We start from the raw sequence: 20,130 nt of genomic DNA on the forward strand, positions 1-20,130 counted from the left end.
AATAATAATATTAAGGTGCTTTGTTTCTTGGCTATGAAATGTTTATACATTGATATTTTCAATCCTTCAGAGATCAAAAAATCGATTAAATAAAGCACACAAGTTATAAAATACCTAAATAGATGACTGTAAATTGTAAATTTTCCACTGCGTTGTGACATTTGTGACCAGATTACCGGTTGTGTTTAAAAAATCCCCTGATGCGATGCTTTAATAAGATAATACTTCATATTATTATAAATGTGAAATTGAATGATCCCAAGACCGGCGGAGTCTAAATAGCATATAGTAGTTATAGGTATAATGTGATAGAAGTTGCCTACGTACATTATAGGGAATTAAAGTAACTGGCTTTCATAAGAAATTATTACGGCTTCAATAATGTGCACAAAATAAGGTCACACAAATATTTTATATGCTTAAAATCTACTTAAAACTTTTTAATAAATTAGCATGTTTTGGTATTTATAAGATTGTCTTAAAAGTGTGCACAAATCATATCGCTTTTACCATGTCATTTGTTTTAAGGCGGAATAAATGTCTATTCTTCATATTTACTCATGTTATTTACGGAATTGTTATGCCCGAATACATTAAAAATAAGCTTTAACACATTTATACTAATCAAAGATATTCTTGCGGTCTAGCTCATCGATTTGTGTTAAATTCATTAATGAAAATATTTTCCACTGAAGGTTCAATGTCCTTTAAGTTTTCACAATGACTATTCTTGCCAGAAATCTTTAATGTGGCTAGGAGGGTATAGTCATTGTTTTAATTGGCTCGTACAAAGCTACGTCAAATTGTTCACTGCCTTCACTAGATCACTACCGAGCCTACCAATATCGAATTTGTATCCCTTTCAAAGCGTTAATTAAAGGGATTGCTCTATGTTCGCAATAATATCTTTGATGAATATAATGAAGGTAAAAGAGAGAAAATAAGTAATAAGTTTGACAAAATTGTCAGGCCAAAATTTGCATTTAGTGTGTATATAAAATATTTACTTACCTCTTATTCTAACACTCCGTTAGTAGGACCCTTACTCGTGTACATATTCATTTACGTACAAGGCGAAAATTAAATGGTTTATAAGATAAACCATATTATTATACTGTACGATAGACATTTTTTCAGTGTAACTTTTAGTACTTAATTTATTTTTTATGTTGACTGTACCCAACTTAATACATTCCTAGGGTTTTAACGGTTCAAAGTATCCATCGTATTATGAGAATAATAAAATAAATTTATGAATAAACTTCATACTTTCATTTATTTGCTTTTAACTTTAAAAGCAATACATTTTTTATCAACAATCATGGTAGGTAAAAGTGTAGTTAGGGGCCGTCCATTAATCACGTGAGGTCGTTTTTCTCATTTTTTGACCCCCCCCTCCCCCCTGGTGTTATTTGGTGAGGTTTGGTACCAACCCCCCCTCCCCCCCCTGGATCACGTGTATTTTTTTGGAAGTCTATGTAAAGGCAATTTTTGACTAGAAAAAATATAGGTTATACTACAAATCGATATATTTTTGCGCCGTCCTAAATATCGGTTCAGAAATACCTAATTTTTGACAAAAAATTAATATACGTGATGTCTAACGAGAACCCCCCCTCCCCCCTCGTGATGTTTCGTGAGGTTTTCAGTACCCCCTCCCCCCCCCCTTTGAGCCTCACGTGATTAATGGACGGCCCCTTACTTATTCTAGCAGTGATGTTGATTTTGTCCCTAGGTAACATTATAGTAAAAATAAATGCAAACTAAATCTCATATAAAATATTATGTACAAGTTTGTATAAATCTATTTTAGGTACACATGTTTCTTATCAATACTATCATGTCCCATCCAAATTATTTTCAGCACACCAGAAACTATCGCATAAAACACCAGATCGCTACGCTTTCCCCTACATTGTTGCATATATCTAATAGAAGTCATAGCTCTCGACTAGTAGATAGAGATGATGATGAATACATCACAAATCGCTGTTGACTATGAACCGGTTTCCCTCCGAGTGCTTGCCTGTGTACTTGTAATGACATTTACCGTAGGCCCCTGAAACAAATGGAAATTAAGTAAGTATTCGCGGTATAACGCCCGCCTATAAAGAAACCATATGAAAATGGCGGACAGTCTCACTCTAATATGGCCAGATAAGATGTTAAATTAACATAATTCTTAAGGAAAGTCAAATAAACTACACCTAATTCGGAAACGGCTCTAATTATTAGATTAGTAATATACTATTAAATAGTATATTTTCCTGAAAGTATAAGTTATGTTTGTAATTTTTTTGCACTTTCCCCTTTTAATATGTATAATTTCTCTCCTCCGAGGTAGTCTGGAAGAAATTACTCTTGGTAATAAGGCCGCCAATTGTACCATATATGTTGTGTATTTCCTCGTGTAATTTCTGTGTTTGTGTGCAATAAAGAATTATCTATCTATCTATAATTGGCAAAGAAGAGGGGCAAGAGCTACAGCCATCTTTTGAAACTATGAATTGAAAATGATTATGTTTCTTTATTCACGAGGGTAGTACATAACAATGATAGAAAATTATATTATCATCAGTCAAAGCACGCCTCAGTGGGCGGCGGTGGTTATTCCGAGAATTCCCCACGATTTCCTTTGTTCCCAGCCAGTCACACCTCAACCAGTCACACTGTTACTCGTTGGGAATTTTATGTTCAAAATTCCCATCAGTCCACACTCTGTTACTCGTTGAAACACCCTTTTCCTTCATTCCCAACGTGTCACATACAACTGTAACACTGTAACTAGTTGGGACTATGAAAATAAAAATTCCCAACAAGTCACAGTAACTTGTTGGGATTTTCAACGAAGAATTTTCCACCATAGACAAAAACCGATTATAGAATAGAATACACTTTATTTGTACACCCCAAAAGAATAATAAAATATACAAGTTGTAACTTAATTTGGATGCGGAAAGCTAAAGATCACATCCAGTGGCGTGCTTTGGGAGAGGCCTACGTCCAGCAGTGGACTGCTATAGGCTAAAGATGACGAACCTAATTAGGGTACAAAAGGCGGTCTTATCACTAAAAGCGATCTCTGCCAGACAACCTTTGGATGGAGGGAATAAGAGATTAAGGTAGATGGCGCTAGTGAAACCTCATCAAGTCTTTTGAGCCAATACAAGAGTCCAATGGATCTGAATTCCACCATATGCGATAACTATAACTACTACATGGCTGTTATGCAAATTAGTAATATTAAGTTTTAACTAGTTTAAGTTTTCCGAATAAAATAAATAAATAAGTACGTAAGTACTAGATCGGTGTTGGTCCCCATAATTTTCGCCATTATTTTGAGATCATCTGCATCTTCCGTCTATGTCCGAGGCGCGCCCGCGATGTAAGCGCCAGATCATCATTAATCTGAGGTTGGTACTTCGGAAGTACCTAATTATTTCTTCATGGTGAAGCAGAGCAGATATGAGTCGATAAGTAAATATCAAACTGCCATAAAGTCACCTCCACGCAAAATTTGGGAAATGAAAGTTTTCATTTTCTCTATTATTTTGTGGCTACTGCTGTACTACCCACCCAGTATCTATCTATCATTAATAGAAAAAAAATGATTGAATTTAACAATTCGGTTTTGATTTTATAATTTTATTGTTAACTAGTTTAATAAAACTTATTTGATTGTTAGGAATAATTATTTCTATTTTCATACTTTTTCAAGAAACGAAAATAAAAAAAATCGTAATAATAAATACTTATACAGTGTGTTGTTTTTCGGACCCGACAAACTTTAAGGGTTTCTACGAGTAATATCATCGAGAAAAAACCCCCATCGGGTCCGAAAAACAACACACTGTATAAGTCACAGTACCTATCACTGGTTAGGCATCATCATCACTGAACAAATCTTAACGAGTAACGGGAGAACAGTTGGGAATTTTCTAGTTTATGTTCCCATCCAGTTACAGCGGCTGGTTTGGAATTCAGAAATAAATCATTCCCAACGAGTAATACTCCCATCGAGTAACACTGTGACTAGATGGCACACTTTTCATGAAGAATTCCCAACTGTATACAGTGTGACAGGTTTGATGTGTGACTCGATGGGAACAAAGGAGCGTAGTTAGTAAATAAATGGAACGAGCATCGATCACAGTAGCTACTAGAATAGATACCGCGTGCCGATGCCCGTCTAAGTACGTCTATTTGGGGTAGCACAATATAGCAATGTACCCAATTAGGTGCCTACTGCTAAAAAATAGATAAAAAGTAGGTACCTACCCTATAAAATTCTTAAAATGTATACTGGGACATCCTCAAACAAGTCTTAGTATGCCTAGGTAGTGCATGGCGTATATTGAGGTATAGCTACTAAGTACTAGTTGTATGTATGACCACAAGGCATGTAAAATCATCATAAGTCCAATCATACATAACCCTATTCATTGGTTCTACCTTTTTTGGCATAAGATTTATTTGCCTAATCTCGTATTGCATAGTAACGTTTGGTCAAAGTCTCGTTTCGCCGAAAATCGTATGGCATAAATCTCGTTCAGTAAAAAGTTATTTCGCATAATATTGTTTAGCCTAATAATGGTATGGCCAAATCTTGAATAGGCTGATAATGCTATGACATAGGTTATAAAAAGTAATATAATATTCGGGCTTTAACTTGGATGGGGCGTCTTAGCGCAACTGGTGCCGTGTATTGTTTCCTTGTATGTAGGAAACGCTCCGCTCCGCTTCGCTGCGCTTCGCTTTGCTTTTAACGAACATGTGCACCTAACACGCTCCTCCTCGCTTTGCTCGTCGTCGCACCTATCTTTATGTTTCGATCCCATGGGGTTTAATGGCGTTTCTAATAATTATAATGGTCATTGACTTTTGATATTTTGATAACTCAAAATCGTGATTTACGGGATGTAAGAGAAAAATACCACAATTTGTACATTTACAACATAATTAATATATTATTTATTAAGATAATATTAGGAGAAACAAGATTATACCTATACGAACAATTTGAGCAAACGAGACTTAGGTGTTTCAAGACTGTGCCAAAAGAGTTTAAGGCGAAACGAGCCTTATGCCACGTAAGACTTGGCAAAGTGATGATTTGACCAAAAAAGTTTAGACCTTACGAATTATGCGAAACGAGATTTGAGCAATAAAGATTAGGCGAGATGAGGGGAACCCCTATTCATTGTAAAAACCCACCTTTTGGTAGGGAGGAAATCCATTACTAATTGTGATTTTCCGAATCATCCTCCAAGGTACTTAGGTGCTTACTCTGTACTCTGTGTCGGAATTAAAACGGCACAATACAGAGTGTAACAGTAGCGGGTCCCGATAGACAATAGGGATCACATTTGCGGTACCTTCCTTTAATAATAGCGGAGATAATCAATTTCCCTTTGTTCTAAAATCTACTTTGACAAAACAACAAACACTAAACAAAGTGTCCGTCACGTAGTGAAAATCATTTGCTAACACGATTTTCCACTGGAGTCTGTTTACATTTCATCAACGGTTTCATTAAACATGCCTAGACTAGGTAGGTAAGTACCTATACTTAACTAGGTAGGTACTACGTAGTGTCTTTAGTGGATAATAAACCATAGAGAAAAGAACACTACGAGTTTATCTAGGAAAGTATCTAGTATGTAGTATCTACCGCAAACCAAAAATACCTACTCATAAAGGTGTTATACAGGTTATACATAATGGCCATGTATGTTTAACTATGTTTAAGGGTACCAAATGGGTCCGCGAGACGATCAAGTCGGCTTGACAAGTCTACGTGCTTGACGGTTTCACTTGACGCGAGACTTGACGCGACTTGACGGTGCCGTCAAGTGAAACCATCAAGCATGTAGACTTGTCAAGTCGACTTGATCGTCTCGTGGACCCAAAAATTAACGCAAATGTATAAAACTTGTCAAGTCGCGTCAAGTCGCATCAAGCGCAAGTGCCGTCAATCAAATTTTTTGTCAAGTATGGTCAAGCCCGTAGATATTGACGGGACTTGTCAAGTCAACGCTGTAAACGATCAATATTCACTTCAAGCACGTAGACTTGTCAAGTCGACTTGATCGTCTCGGGGACCCATAAGGCTTTCATTCAGAACTTTAATTAATTCAGAGGTAAGTAAGTACATTTATTTCTCGCCAAGCAAAGATTGCATGTAGATTCTACCGCCAGCTTTTTAAACTGAAATTTCTGCAGTAAAATTACCTTGCACGTGCACCTCTGAAACTCAAAACACAAATGCTAGCCTGAAAATGCGGTTAGCGTTTCGAGCGTGAAAATCCACGAGAATCTCACCTTTGTGTTTGCCCAACGCAGCCAAGTCCACAGGCAGCGGTCGCAGGGTCCCCGCGGCGGTAGGAGCGACAGAGACGGGCGGCGCGGCCTCCGGGCGTCTCACTCTCGTGAACTCGCCGCGTTTCAGCGCCTCACTGCGTTCTTGGTGGGTGATGCGACGTGAATCGAGGAACTGTAGCGTCGGCACCTTGTATATCACGAAGTACCTGCGACGGCACAAATTAATGACGTGATTGAGTGGCCCGCCGTGTGTTACGTACACTCGGGAAAACAGACCTAATATGAGGTTTTTCTTTAGGTGAATTAGATTTTTACAGTACAGCATTTTAACTTATGTATAGCCGTGCATTAATGCTCAGTGGCGGATTTACAAATTTGCCGCCCGTAGGCCATCAATATTTTGCCGCCCCTACTGACTTTTGAAATTCAATACGTTAGTTTAATTCCGTTATTAGTACGACTGTGAACTTAATCATATTTCTGTCATTTAATTAGATAATTTTTGCAACCCGCTATGTACTGAAGAGTTTAATGTTAACCTAAAAAGTTTAATTTGACAGGCAAATAAAAAACCCGTAAAAAGACTTTAAAGCGTAAAACATCTGTAACTTTTAAAAAACGATTTTCAGCAAATTATTGTCTAAGAACACTCTCCCGCAGAACACATGTGATACAAAAAAAACTGAATCGGTTCATTCGTTCAGCCCCCCTACTCTTGAAAGGCAATGTATTGCGTTTGTCTTTCGTTAAATAATCATAACTTCTCTTCAAAAGCGTTTTTACAAAGGGGCCGTCCATTAATCACGTGAGGTCATTTTTCTCATTTTTTGACCCCCCCTCACCCCTGGTGATATTCGGTGAGGTTTGGAACCCCCCTCTCCCCCTGGATCACTTGTATTTTTTTGTAAATCTATGTATAGGCTATTTTTGACTAGAAAAAATAATAAATAATAATAATAATAAATATGTGGGGACATCTCACACACGGCCATCCAACCCCAAGCTAGGCAGAGCCTGTATTATGGGTATCGGACAGCTGATATATCTACACAAATACATAGATACAAATGTATCGAAAATTGCGTTTTGAATTGGAAAACATTTACAATGTGTATTTGCAATAAAATTTATTATTGTAGAAAATTTTGCGCCGTTAAAAATTTCGGTTCAGAAATACCTAGCGCTTTTTGTCAAAAAATTCATACACGTGATGTCTAACGAGACCCCCCCTCCCCCCTCGTGATGTTTCGTGAGGTTTTCCTTACCCCCTCCAAGGAGCCTCAAGTAATTAATGGAGGGCCCCAAAGACTAAAAATACTTATGTAATCAGCTAGGTAATGCCTATTTTTAACCGACTTCAAAAAAAGGAGGAGGTTCTCAATTCGTCGGGATCTTTTTTTTTATATATTTTTTATGTATGTTCACCGATTACCCCGCCGTTTATGAACCGATTTTGAAAATTCTTAAAATAAAATAATAATAATAAAAAAAATTATTATAAGAACCTAGAAACAAGAAAATAATGCATACAATTTAGAAGTTATATTACAAAAACACCAAAAGACTTTTTTTGGCCAAAATCTAAATGTTGCCAACGCAAGACAGACGCAATACATCCTTTCAAGAGTAGGGGGGCAGCGGTGTGCAATGCGAAGTGCTATCCAAGTTTGGATAAATAATAATATGCTCCAAATTCTGTTTTCGCAGTAGCAAAGATAGATATGTATGTAATGATCCAGGATCCGGTTTTATCGAAATATTACAAAGCGTTTATTAATCGTTTTCGTATTTTATAATAGTAATTTATACATGGATGGTACTTACAGATGATACACGTATAATTAATTGTAAAAAAAACGACTTATTTGCCAAATTTGCCGCCCCTCTCAATCTGCCGCCCTAGGCACTGGCCTTTTTGGCCTATAGGTAAATCCGCCACTGTTAATGCTGCTTTTGGTAGTGCTTTATTAGAAGTTCTTCGATACTGCCACAGTTATTGCTACCATTGAGACTAATGTTGCTACTGTGAGGTATCAGGTTTATTTGCAGTCTGTTGTACCATTTGATTTAGGGAAGCGTTAAGTAGATGATTTGTTTGTTGGTGTAACATTTTAAAATAAATGATTTATGACGGTCTAATAGCCTGTGATATACAGGGTATTTTAAGCCGATAGCGGATGGCTCTGAGGGTATTATGTCCTACGACTTTTAGAAATTCGTGATATAAAATTTTGAACTCCCCATGGTTATTATTCACGTGAAAATCCTTCTGTGTCACCCCCTTTCGTAAAGGAATGGTGTTCTATCAAAAGTGGCAAAATTAGGCTTACTGTAACTAGGTACCTATTACCACATATTCGTACTACCTATGATTCCGCTGACTGTACTTTAGCCTTACAAATCCATCATATTTATGAAAGTCAATATTCCTAATTCGGGCAAGTTTGTTATTAATCAAAATACACGGACGATCACTTACGGCGGAAGTGTATCGATCGGAGCACCCGGGGGTCACTCTATATGACGAAAAACTAAGTTTCTGAGCTCTACTGCGCGAGCCACGACTCTCAAATAAATAAATACTTAAATAAATATGCGGGGACATGTGACACACGGCCATCCGACCCCAAGCTAGGCAGAACCTGTGTTATGGGTGTCGGACGGCTGATATATCTACACAAATACATAGATAGATACATACTAAATATAAATATCAACACCCATGACCCGAGTACAAATATCTGTCTTTAAACAAATATCTGCCCCAGCCGGGAATCGAACCCGGGACCTTCGGCATAGCAGTCAGAGCCACTAACCACTACACCTTTCAGCCGTCCTCCATCTCGTTGTAAAGTCTCATCCGTTTGTTTTTCGTCAGTATAGAGTAACTCTCCGGCCCGGGGCACCCCGGGGGATAATCAAAGGTGACTCGATTAATAATGATCGATGAACTGTTCCACTATCCGCAATTTATAATCGGTTTATTGAAGAGGCTAATGCATTTTACTACCTTATTATAAAACGAAAGCTAAGGTGGTTGGCACACTGTTCCGCATCTGTGTATCGGAATGTGCGTGTTTTCTATAAAAACGGAGAATAAAGGTAAACATCCCTTCCCTATCGGTGTCCTAAAGATAGTTCTGGTTTAGAACCGGTCCAGAGATTTCATACAGTCAACAGATGGTCGAAACCCGGCTTTCAACCAGAATTTTTAGTTAAAATGAATGAACCTACCACGCAGTGTACTAGCATGGTGGTAAATAATCAAGTCTTAGCTAGAGAGTGTTGACCTTAAGTATCGGTCTTATTCCTTTAAAAGTTTCGGCACAAATATGGGCGGACGAAGCGAAGTTTTCAACAGAATTAACAACTTGCGTATTGGTTTAGGTCCTTCATGTCAACTACATTAGGGTCTCAGCACATATAAGCGTAACGTTAAGGAATCGCCCTTTTTTCTTCTGTCAAACAGACATTCGCGAGCTCGCGTTCTAATGGTTGTCAGAAGAAAAAAAGGCGATCGCTTTACGTCACGGTTAGTGTGCGGTGACCTTTATCCTACCAGTATTGAGTTATTGATGGCAAAGTTTGTAAGTGTCTCACGTAAAAACTGAATGAAATTTGGTAAGCATCCTTAACAATTGCGCTTTTTATCCTGGAATTCCCACGAGATAATCTTTATGGCGACGCAAAGCTCGCAGGCATACAGCAGATACATGGTAGATATGGCATAAATCTTATACTTAAGACCGCCTTAAGGAGGATATATGCTCACAAACTTCCATTCGAGTAAACACCCCCAAAGTATAATAGTATAGAATAGAATAAAGAAAGCCTATAATCTTGCATCCACTACTATTGATGAATTAGGTTTTTTTTCAAAATCCTTTATCCGAACCCATAAAACAGGTGCTTTACTCTGATTTGAAATGAAATTATTCACAATTGCCACTACAATTGTTTTTGCCTTTAGCTCAGAAATTTAAAGATAATATAATATCACTTTGGTTTTCCAAAATAATTGGGATGATTCTTAGAAAATTCGGGACAAGGAAATGTGTCCAATATAAAAGAACATCCCTACGCCTAGGGGCTGAACCTTTCAGGTGATTCAGGATACAAGAAAGAAAGTTAAGAAAGTCCAATAATATTAAAAGTACGAGAAATTACATAAGAACCCGAGCTTATGATTTACAAGAGAGATTACTCACATTGATAACGATGTCGTTAAAGTTAAATTAAATGAAATCAAAAAGATATTAAATTAAGATTATTTAAAAACGGCAACAGTCTTCGACAGCCTATACTTACTTCAAATGGAATAAGTGCTAATGAGGCGTAAACCACAATTTTCTAATATTCAACCCAATATTTAAACCTAGCTGATAACTTTATCTTCGTAGTCGCGTCGTTAAGGCGTAGTGTTGAAAATGTTGACACGATTAAGATTAAATATTTAGATTCCTGCAAAGTTTGGCACAAACGTTGGTAAACTACCACGCCTGGTAGGCAAGTACAGGTAAAATAATTAGTTAAGTAATTAGATGGTGTCGTCGTAGACTGGAGGTCGCACGGAGGTCGGCCGCTCTTCGCCGCGTCACCATAAATTGTACAGCTTTACGAGGGTAGCTACCTGACAGATAAGCTAACGGAAATTCTAGACGAATTAAATTCAACAGTCCGGCATTAGAATGATTATAACTTGGAGTTCCTCTTCTTCAATTGGAGTTAACAAGAAAACATTATTTATTATTATTATGCAGTTAGACATGTAGCTGCACAAAATAGGTTTCATATTATAAATGGTCCGAGCACTCAGCTCTTTCTTTACATCGTGCATTTCTGCGTTCAGTGTTATTCAAGTATGAAATGCACTTAGACATTAGTCGTCAAGCACTTCTAGCACAACAGGTATTTCTAGGTTTGCAGAAAATAATATGGGATTCTAAAATATTATGAACATTTGATTAAAATCGACCTATATGTGCAGAGATATGGATAAGCTCTTCCATATCAGACAAACAGGCACAAAGTTATAACTGCCCGCTTTGTCTGGCCGATTATAACACACCTACGACATCACAATTTAATCCCCTGACCTTTCAATGTTCAGTCGAAATGTTATTCGATTTTGTATTTTTGGCATTAAGGCTGCAATCCCAGCAGGCAATCTGTTAGCCGCCAACTGAACTAGCAGCGTATCGGTTTATTATGCCGACTGTTCACAGTTGGCTAGTTATGAGCTCACTCTACGCAATTCGTAGACAGCGTTATGAGAGCCTAGTAACGAAATGGGCCTAATAACATTAGCAGTTTGCCTACTGAAAACTTAGCACAGGAAGCTTTTCCAACAAAGATGTATTATGATGCATATCACTGGTTGAAAGGAACCCTAAAACACGGATAACCTACCGCGTAGATTAGCCGCCCGACCACCCGGTTGCTAGCCGTTCATTGGTCGAGGATCGGCCGAGGATACTGTCTCGCCACTCTGATGATGATGATGGCCTCCTCGTAGTATCCGACAACTACGACCCTGTCTAACTTCTCGCATATGCTCTGATTTATGGGTGGAGAGTCCGATTTTTTTTAACACCCGGTCACATTGGGTGCAGAATAGTTGACCGGAGTCGTTGTATGTATTGGTTGGTATAATCAGGGTATAAGGTGCAGTGTACAGTGTGTGTCGCTCACCTGTACCGCTGGTAGTCGGACTCGTCCTTGTCCAGGTCGGAGAGCTGGTCCGGGCAGGCCTTGTTGCTGAGCAGGCTCAGGTACGTGAGCGCCGGGAACGAGGCGCGGATCTTGTCCAGCAGACCCTCCAGGTCTTCTATCTGTAACCAATCAGATTGTCTTACTTGTAGAGGGTTTCTAGGGGATCATTAATAGCCAGAAACCGCAAAAAAACAATGAATATCTATTTGGTGTCCCTTGTTTGTACAGAAGCGTTTGAATTATTTTAAGTAGGTACTTAATACATAATATTTTTCATTTGTGTATCAATCATATGCCATCATCATAGTCCACAGTTCTCACCGTCAGGTGATTTTGATTCTACAATGTGATTAAGCGGGAAGGGTACTTATCTACTTATAAACGATTATACGAACAAGGTACTATTGGACAAGCGGTAGGCCATTGTCCACCAAACTGTTCACAATTTCAAACTCATTCATTTGTAAAATTAATTTATATTATTGGAAAACACAGCTTTATCTCTCAATTGGGTTATATTGATGGTACATTTCAGAATCGCATAGAAAATTCGTTAAACGATTGCGTGATGTTTATTATAAAATAAATACAAAAGCGGTTTATATCAACAATTTTGATTGAATTGAAATTAACAGCGGGCTACATTACCTTACATTACATAATTATTGAATCTCAAACGCTTTACGCGGAGTGGGTAAATTTAATTACCTTTGTGTATAGGTACTCTTAGTCTACGAAGACAGATAGGTACATGAATCAGGAATAATCCTATGTTAATTATGTAGGTAATTAAGTAAAGTATAATAAGCAGCCTAGCTACACACTTAACTACGTAAAGTCTTGGTATTAGGTAGCCTTCAAGAGAAACGCACAACATTTTTAATCAAAAGTAAAGACCGCATCCGTGAGAGTGCTCTCGAAGAAAACTTTAAAACGTAGGCACCGAATGACCTATCGGAAATGCGGAAAGTTTTAATTAATACTTAAATAAAAAGTAAACGATAGGTTTTACCGTATCTTCGTTTAAATATACTAGAAGATGTGATTTGTTAGAATTTCGTTTCCTTTCGCACTATTCATACTTTTCCATTTCTCCGAAAATAGATAGGACATCATAATTCATAACATCACCGCTCCCTTCTGTGTAATCTAAAGAGGTAAACATCCCACGTATAGACAGACGGGGCTCTTGCCTTTTTGTTATTTCAGTCACAAAGTGAAAATGTGCCCACATAAGTAATTAATAGTGGGCGGTCTATCTTCGGGAAACAACCACAATACCCGGAAACGAATATCTGTGCTTACGTAGACCTTGTAATTTTGTGAAAACCGCTACCTTACCACCACTGACGCATTGTAGCTAGCCTGTATAAAATCTGACAGATCCATACAAGTTACGTCAGTTTTGAGGACCGAGCGATTTTTAATTGCTAATGTTCGGCGGTGGTATCCCCACCGTACAAGACTGATGAAGTAAGTGGATGCGCTGACAGGCCGGCCTATGACCTGTATATTTTATGTAATTTTCTTCTTTTCTTGCAATTAGTGTTTCGTCCCCTCGGATCTTCAGAAAGTTCTCGGGGAACAAAGGCAGATAAAACAAATTAAATATACAACACCACTGAATACGAAATTTCAGACCGTTTCGTTCTTATTGTAACATTCATTATATTTATTTTAAGGGCGGAAAAATACAAACAATAATGAAATGATCATCCACCTAAAGTCAGCAAAGCATACAGATTTAATTTATTCATTTAAAAGCTTTTAATTAACTTCGCATTTGTATTTTAGCCCTGCGTCATTTTTTTTAATAGTCTCATAAAGTATTTGCTTTTATGAATAATAATTATACAGGCCCGAAAAATGGAATATCATTAGGTGTAGGCACATTTCTTGCACTATTAAACTTGACTTACAAAATTTCATTACGTTTCAGCTACGCTAAAAACAACAGTAGCACTTTGCATTAGCGTCGCCGATGCCAGGCCTCGTTCGCCCTGCTAGGGTGTCGCCATTACGTAGCTACTTTACGAATGCGCATTTTTACGACATAAAACGTGTCGTCCCGTCCCCTGGTCCACCGCGATGTCATTAACGCGACGGGTATGCCGCAGCGTGTTTTGGACCTACTAAACTGAAAAGTTAGAGGTGGGAAATAGCTTTTCATGCGTCCTGGCCCGGTCGCATGGTATTTTTATGGAAGTAGATAAACTCGTTTAGAGCACGTTCCTCGTAAATCGCGATATAGTGAGGTTTATGTGTGTCGATAAAGTTACCGTGCAAAGGGTGCAGTCGAGTTGGTAATATTGTAAACTTACCGGATATATACTTATGTATAGCTAAGATTTTGTCTCTTGTCGAAATAATGTTAAAGTTAAGGAGCCAGCTCCTTAAAGGGTCCTTAAAGAATCAAAAATGCATTTACTACGGCGATCGTGGAAGGCAACGGATAATACTTTTTTGAACGATTTCATTGGGGTTAAAATAGCCAAATTAAACTCGCGGGGTGTACGTTAGAGGAGCAGGAATGTTCTTTGAGATGTATTAAGAAAAGGTGATTAGCGGATCAGTTATCGGGCTCTAAAATAAACAACACACGTGGTCGGCGCACCGTCCACCGACCCAAAGGCCTTTGTTTCCATATCACTGTAGATTTACATAATTTCCGCCAACGCAAAGTCAACATGTCATGGGACCACACAAGGTTAGGAATTGATAAATTACAACAAACCGTTAAGTCGGGTACAGACTGCTGTACCATAACTTGCAATGTAACAAGCAATGGAATCCTTAAGGGAAAAGATTAAGAGCAAAATAATATGCGGCATTAATTCTACATTATAGTTTATTTTCGTAAAATATATTCGAAAATTCATTCAATCCACTAACGAGCGAATTCCGCGTCATGCATAGCAAGTACCCCAATATCCCTGTAGTAAAAGTAAACAGTATCTGTAAATTCAAGCTATTACATAATACTCGTATGCGTAAAAACAATACCCGGTATTTTTATAAAGCCGACCGAAAGGGTCAATTTCTTGAATAAATAGTAGGAATACGGTGTGTGTAATAATAATACAATATCCATAATGGTCGGCCTATTTCAGAGTAATTTAAAATATTATACAGGATGTTTTTGATCATAAAAAAATTATCATACATCACTTCTCTTTCATGCCTTGAAGGACGCATTGCTTTAAAGACACAGACAGCCTTCGAACGCCCCCGCCCTCCCATCCGTCAGAAGTTAATCTATCACTAGCAGAAGCTTCGTTTTGCGGAAATTGTTTGAGAGCTTTAGCAATTAACAAAATATAATGAAATATTTCTTCAACATCTTTAAATATATTTTCTGTAAATACGGAACTTTTCAAAATATATCGTCTAAAAATTATTAATTGGGTAAAAAGCGATGTTATAGTTTTCATATTTTCTTAAATCGTTTTTTAGTATAATGAAATTGTTTAAAACTATATAGGTATATTTATAGGTAAATCATCGCTACAGCGCTAGTTTTTGTTAATAACCTCAATTATTCAGTAAAGCTAACATGAATAAAATAAGGGTAAAAACCATCAGTCTAATGATGTCGGAAAATCGGATTAAAAGGAGTGTCATTAAAAAAATCATCTTGGGAAGGGAAGCGAAAAATTTCATTACAGAAAATTATTATGATTGCTCTTTGTATATTTGCCAGTTATTTTGTTCCAGCTTATAAGTCTGTTAGAAATTCACGAAATATAGATTGAACAATAGCACTACTTGACCAATTCGTAATGAACTCTAGAGGTACAGAATTGGCTATTAAATAATCTATCCATTATCTCGTAACGCTTTTACAAATTCTACTAAAGGATACCACACTCACGTGCAAACAAACAGTCTCATTTACAAAATTCCGACACTTAATTTTACTAAAAAAATAAACGGAAATTCGATTAATATGGTTACTTTTTTAGTTGGTTCAATATTTTGGTGAGCTATTAATTAATATACTTCAATATTGCAGACGGCGTCATTAAGCTAGCCATTTTCCCTTAGGCGGTACGAGTAACTAGGTGTTTTTCTCACTGGACCTTTGTGCCCGTGAGTGTTTCGCGCCCTTTTTACTTTTTATGCGCTAAGTATCTTAATACACTGAAGGGGTCTAGGCACATCTAAGTATGCCTCTACGAGTGTATACTCTACTCTCATCTGCATCTCTGTAAGTGGGGCTATACCGTTGGTACCAACCTATGCGACTGTGGTACCGCCCCCCAGACTATGGAGCATTTACTCTCCTGTCCCCTGTGCCCTTCCACCTGCACACGGGAAGACTTACTCCAGGCCAACCAGAATGCTATCAAAGTTGCTTCTTTTTGGTCTGAACAAATATAAAAAATCGCATTTCACTGACACGAAAGAAGAAGAAGACCTGCTTGTTGCTTTTCTCAGTGGAACTTCTTAATTGCCGGTGATGTAATTTCGTGCCCTTTGTACTTTTTTTGTACGAAGTACATGCCCTTGCCCTAGGCAAATCTAACTCCGTGTCTACGAGTATGTACTCTATTCTCACCTGGTTGTTATTAAGCGCGAGGGTGCGCAGGCGAGGCAGGGGCGGGAAGGCGGCGTGGTCCCCGAGCTTGTTGTTGTCCAGGATCAGCTCCTCCAGGCCGCAGAACTGGTCCAAGTCACGCAGCGTCTCGATACTGTTGTAGCTGAAACCATGACAGGTGGGTAATCCCTTCTGATTTATTGTTACGCCTATCGCTTTTTACACTGATCGACAAACGGGTTAGGTCTAACTGTAGGGTAATCTTAATGTGAGCGTCTTTACAGTTAAATTTGTCTGCAAGTTGTAATTTAAACGTCTTCCACAGTACCAAAGCCAATTTCCATATTAAATTCTACCTCTAAGGCCAGTAAGCGTTCCGGCATTTAAGGGCCTATAAATACAACGCGGGACAGGCATTTTATCTAATAAAATGTGAGAGGCTGTATTGTGCTTGGTAGAGGCATTCAGGGACTGCAACTTATGACATGTGTAGGTAATAAACGTAATAATATAAGGGGTGGCAATTTAATATCAGGGACAAATAAATACAATATAGGATGAAATTTTAACAGTGAACTGACGATATGCTGAATTTTGCGGAACCACTTTTATTGTGAGACCAGTTCAGAGAAATAGCAAAACAAAACCGCTGTTTCTTAGTAGTTTCTTAGTTAGTAAAAATTAATACCTACACGGACAAAGCGGAATTTTCGGGATTTCAGAGTTGGTGCTGAAAGTAATTGACCTGCCAACGACGACAAGTTCACTGATAAAACTGAACCGTTACCTTGTATTTTTATTAACATTGTTGAGGAAGCATACAGAGTGTGTATGTATTTATATTTAGCTTGTCCATGAAGATAATTTAACATACTATTTCCCTTAAGAAAGAATATTTCCTTTGAAGAAATTTAATAAAAAAACGTATTATATGACTTGAATGTACGGCCGAATGTGAAAAATGAGCGCAAACCTTTGACGTGACTAAGACATATGAATTCCTGAAACACAGCATCTGGCGCGCTACATACGAACCACTTTATTACTACTAAACCAAGTAATTACCTTCTTTATTAATATAATACAATAGATACTGTTTATTTGTACCATAACAGTAAGTAATACAAAATAACTGCTTATAAATTTAATTAAACGACACAAAAAGGTGACCTTATTGATTAAATTAATCTCTACCACATACCTTCGTATGTGGTAAGTATTACGGAAAACATGTTACTGCTGCTGTAATTTGAAATGTAATTTGTTTCAACGAAAATTGTAGATTAGTTTTCCGACATGGCAAAAATAGCGGACGAGCTAAATAAAACCGTTCAAAAGTGACTTCAAAATGAGAACGTATATGTAAATGTAGTTGTATACATAAAGGCAAGTAACAGATCCGGAGTGTCAGCTTTTGAACTATTCGGCATTTACAAATATACAGAATTCTGTATTTTATTTGCAATGGCCAAATATTCAAACAACAGTACGAAATAACTGATACTTTTTAATCCTCGACCAAAGAGCGTTGTCCAAATCCATTATATCCATGTACCTACCTATGTGATGTGAGCATGTAGATTCTGTCCTATAAATAAATAAAATCTGCTTATCTGTGAATGTTAAATGAATAAGCAATGTTGTGATCTTTCTAGGTATGAAAATAGCATGGCTTCAAATCAAAGCTTCTGAGAACGGATATGAAAGATCATTATCAGTATTATCATATACAAAGAAAAGTACCTTTTCGCGTATGTGTACCTATGTATGTATGCTTAGATCTTTTAAAACGAGTAACTAACGGAATGAGACGCGTTTTTTATTAAATAGATAGAGTGATTATTGCTTATGGAAAAAGCTAGTCAGAAATAAATTAGGGTAAGTACATTTAGCATTTTGGCCAACAAATCCTATGATCCTACTTGCGAGCACGGACTAGGTCGACTCGGGCGGGCCATTCATTTGTCAACAAGGAAATTGCCCTGTCACTCGTCAGCGGGAACGACTTGTAGGCGCACTTGAGCAAAACAACTAAACGTAGAGGCACTAGTTATCTGGAGGGTCACTGCAGGCGCGGATCCACCCATATGGGCAAGATGGGCATGCCCATCACCTAAATGCCTTGCCATATCACACCACGGGATTTCAATACAATAATTTCGTTATTTTATAATTTTCGTATGGCTGTTTATTGCTGTGATTATGCTTATTTTTTTTTCCACCTCAAAAGCCCTCTGGTTAGTTGTTGATGAATTCAAAAACCATAAAATTTTCGGTCATGCCAAGAGTGAGTTTTGGCTAACAGCAAAAGTCACTATTTATGTATAAGTACCTACAACTAGACTAGTTTGATCTTAATAAGCCAAATAGTTTTTATAATACAGTTACTATAAAAAACTTCAAGATTTTGATCAAATTCTAATATTTTTTAATAAAAATTGGTAATTTGGTGTCGACATTTTGTAAGTGTAACTTTTTCATTGCTCGTGAGTACCTATAGACTTTTAAATAGCTGTAGGTAATATAAAACTATTCGGCCTATAAAGATAAAATTAACCACATAGGGAATATGCATGTGATTCAAATAAAGTCAAATATTATTTTTATTAATATTATGTTATTACAAAATTATGCCTCTATCAATATTTTTGATAGATATAAATATAATTTATTTTTGAGCAAGTAAATAATTGTTGAAAAGTAGAAAAAAAATGCAGTAAGTAAATGGGCTATGGCCGAAAAGATTCAACAACGCTCTTAATTTTTTGATGATAGGAATAACCTTCCGTATCATCCTAAAAAAAAATTCAGATTTTTTCTATGCGTAAGTAATTTTATAAAAATAAAAAACATTTCAAGTTTCACAAAACGGGGACATGACGGCACTTCAGGACTCTTTCCATTTTCTCTATATATAACGGAAGCGTTAGTCCTGATTTACTGTCCAATTAGAATAATCGTACCTTGAAAGTTTTTATATTTAGTTTCTGTAATTTTAATATTTTTGTTATTTTTTCACATTCATTTTGAATTTTTATGACAAATGATCATCATTTATAATAATATTATATTTGTTTATTAACTCAGTAAATAAAACCAGTTGAAAGTAATTTCTCTCATTTTAATAATACGTGTTTACTTGTATTACGCCCGACAGTTAGGGCACTATACTATAGGAGATAGAGTGCAATATCGCTGAAAAATACTTGCTTCCAACGTATATATTTCAAAATGGACATCTTATACGGATTTGTCGTCATGATATTTTTAGCGCACTTGAAAAGAGCTATCCAACGATGTATGACTCATCTTTAATGGACAAATATGTATGTCCCAAAACGCCCATCCTCTTTTTTGACTTTATTTAAATTAGGTACCTTAAATATTTTTTTTGGCGTTGAATTTTTTTTACTATAATAAAGTGATGTAAAATTATCGAATAGCAATATAAAAAAATACATGCATATTCCCTATTAAATGAGAATTTAGTCTAGTTGTATTTGTATACCTACGTTGTATAGTAACTTTTGCCGTAGCACTAACTTTTGTCGGTAAAAAAA

General features: G+C 37.0%; 1 protein-coding gene across 2 annotated transcripts in view; it reads right to left on the reverse strand.

Moving 5' to 3' along the window:
* Positions 1-1,704: 1,704 nt before the first annotated feature.
* The window catches only part of LOC105385982 (leucine-rich melanocyte differentiation-associated protein), a 32,959-nt gene continuing 14,533 nt past the window's right edge, over positions 1,705-20,130 (reverse strand). For both annotated transcript variants that reach the window (XM_011556464.3, XM_011556456.3), the window contains exons 3-6: positions 16,592-16,733; positions 12,013-12,152; positions 6,322-6,527; positions 1,705-2,059 (exon numbers count right to left, since the gene is read on the reverse strand). In XM_011556464.3, coding sequence (XP_011554766.3) covers positions 1,980-2,059; positions 6,322-6,527; positions 12,013-12,152; positions 16,592-16,733 — 568 coding nt within the window. In that variant the 3' untranslated portion in view covers positions 1,705-1,979. The remainder of the gene's footprint in view (positions 2,060-6,321; positions 6,528-12,012; positions 12,153-16,591; positions 16,734-20,130) is intronic.

Source organism: Plutella xylostella, chromosome 9 (genome assembly GCF_932276165.1).
Source record: "Plutella xylostella chromosome 9, ilPluXylo3.1, whole genome shotgun sequence".
NCBI lineage: Eukaryota > Metazoa > Arthropoda > Insecta > Lepidoptera > Plutellidae > Plutella > Plutella xylostella.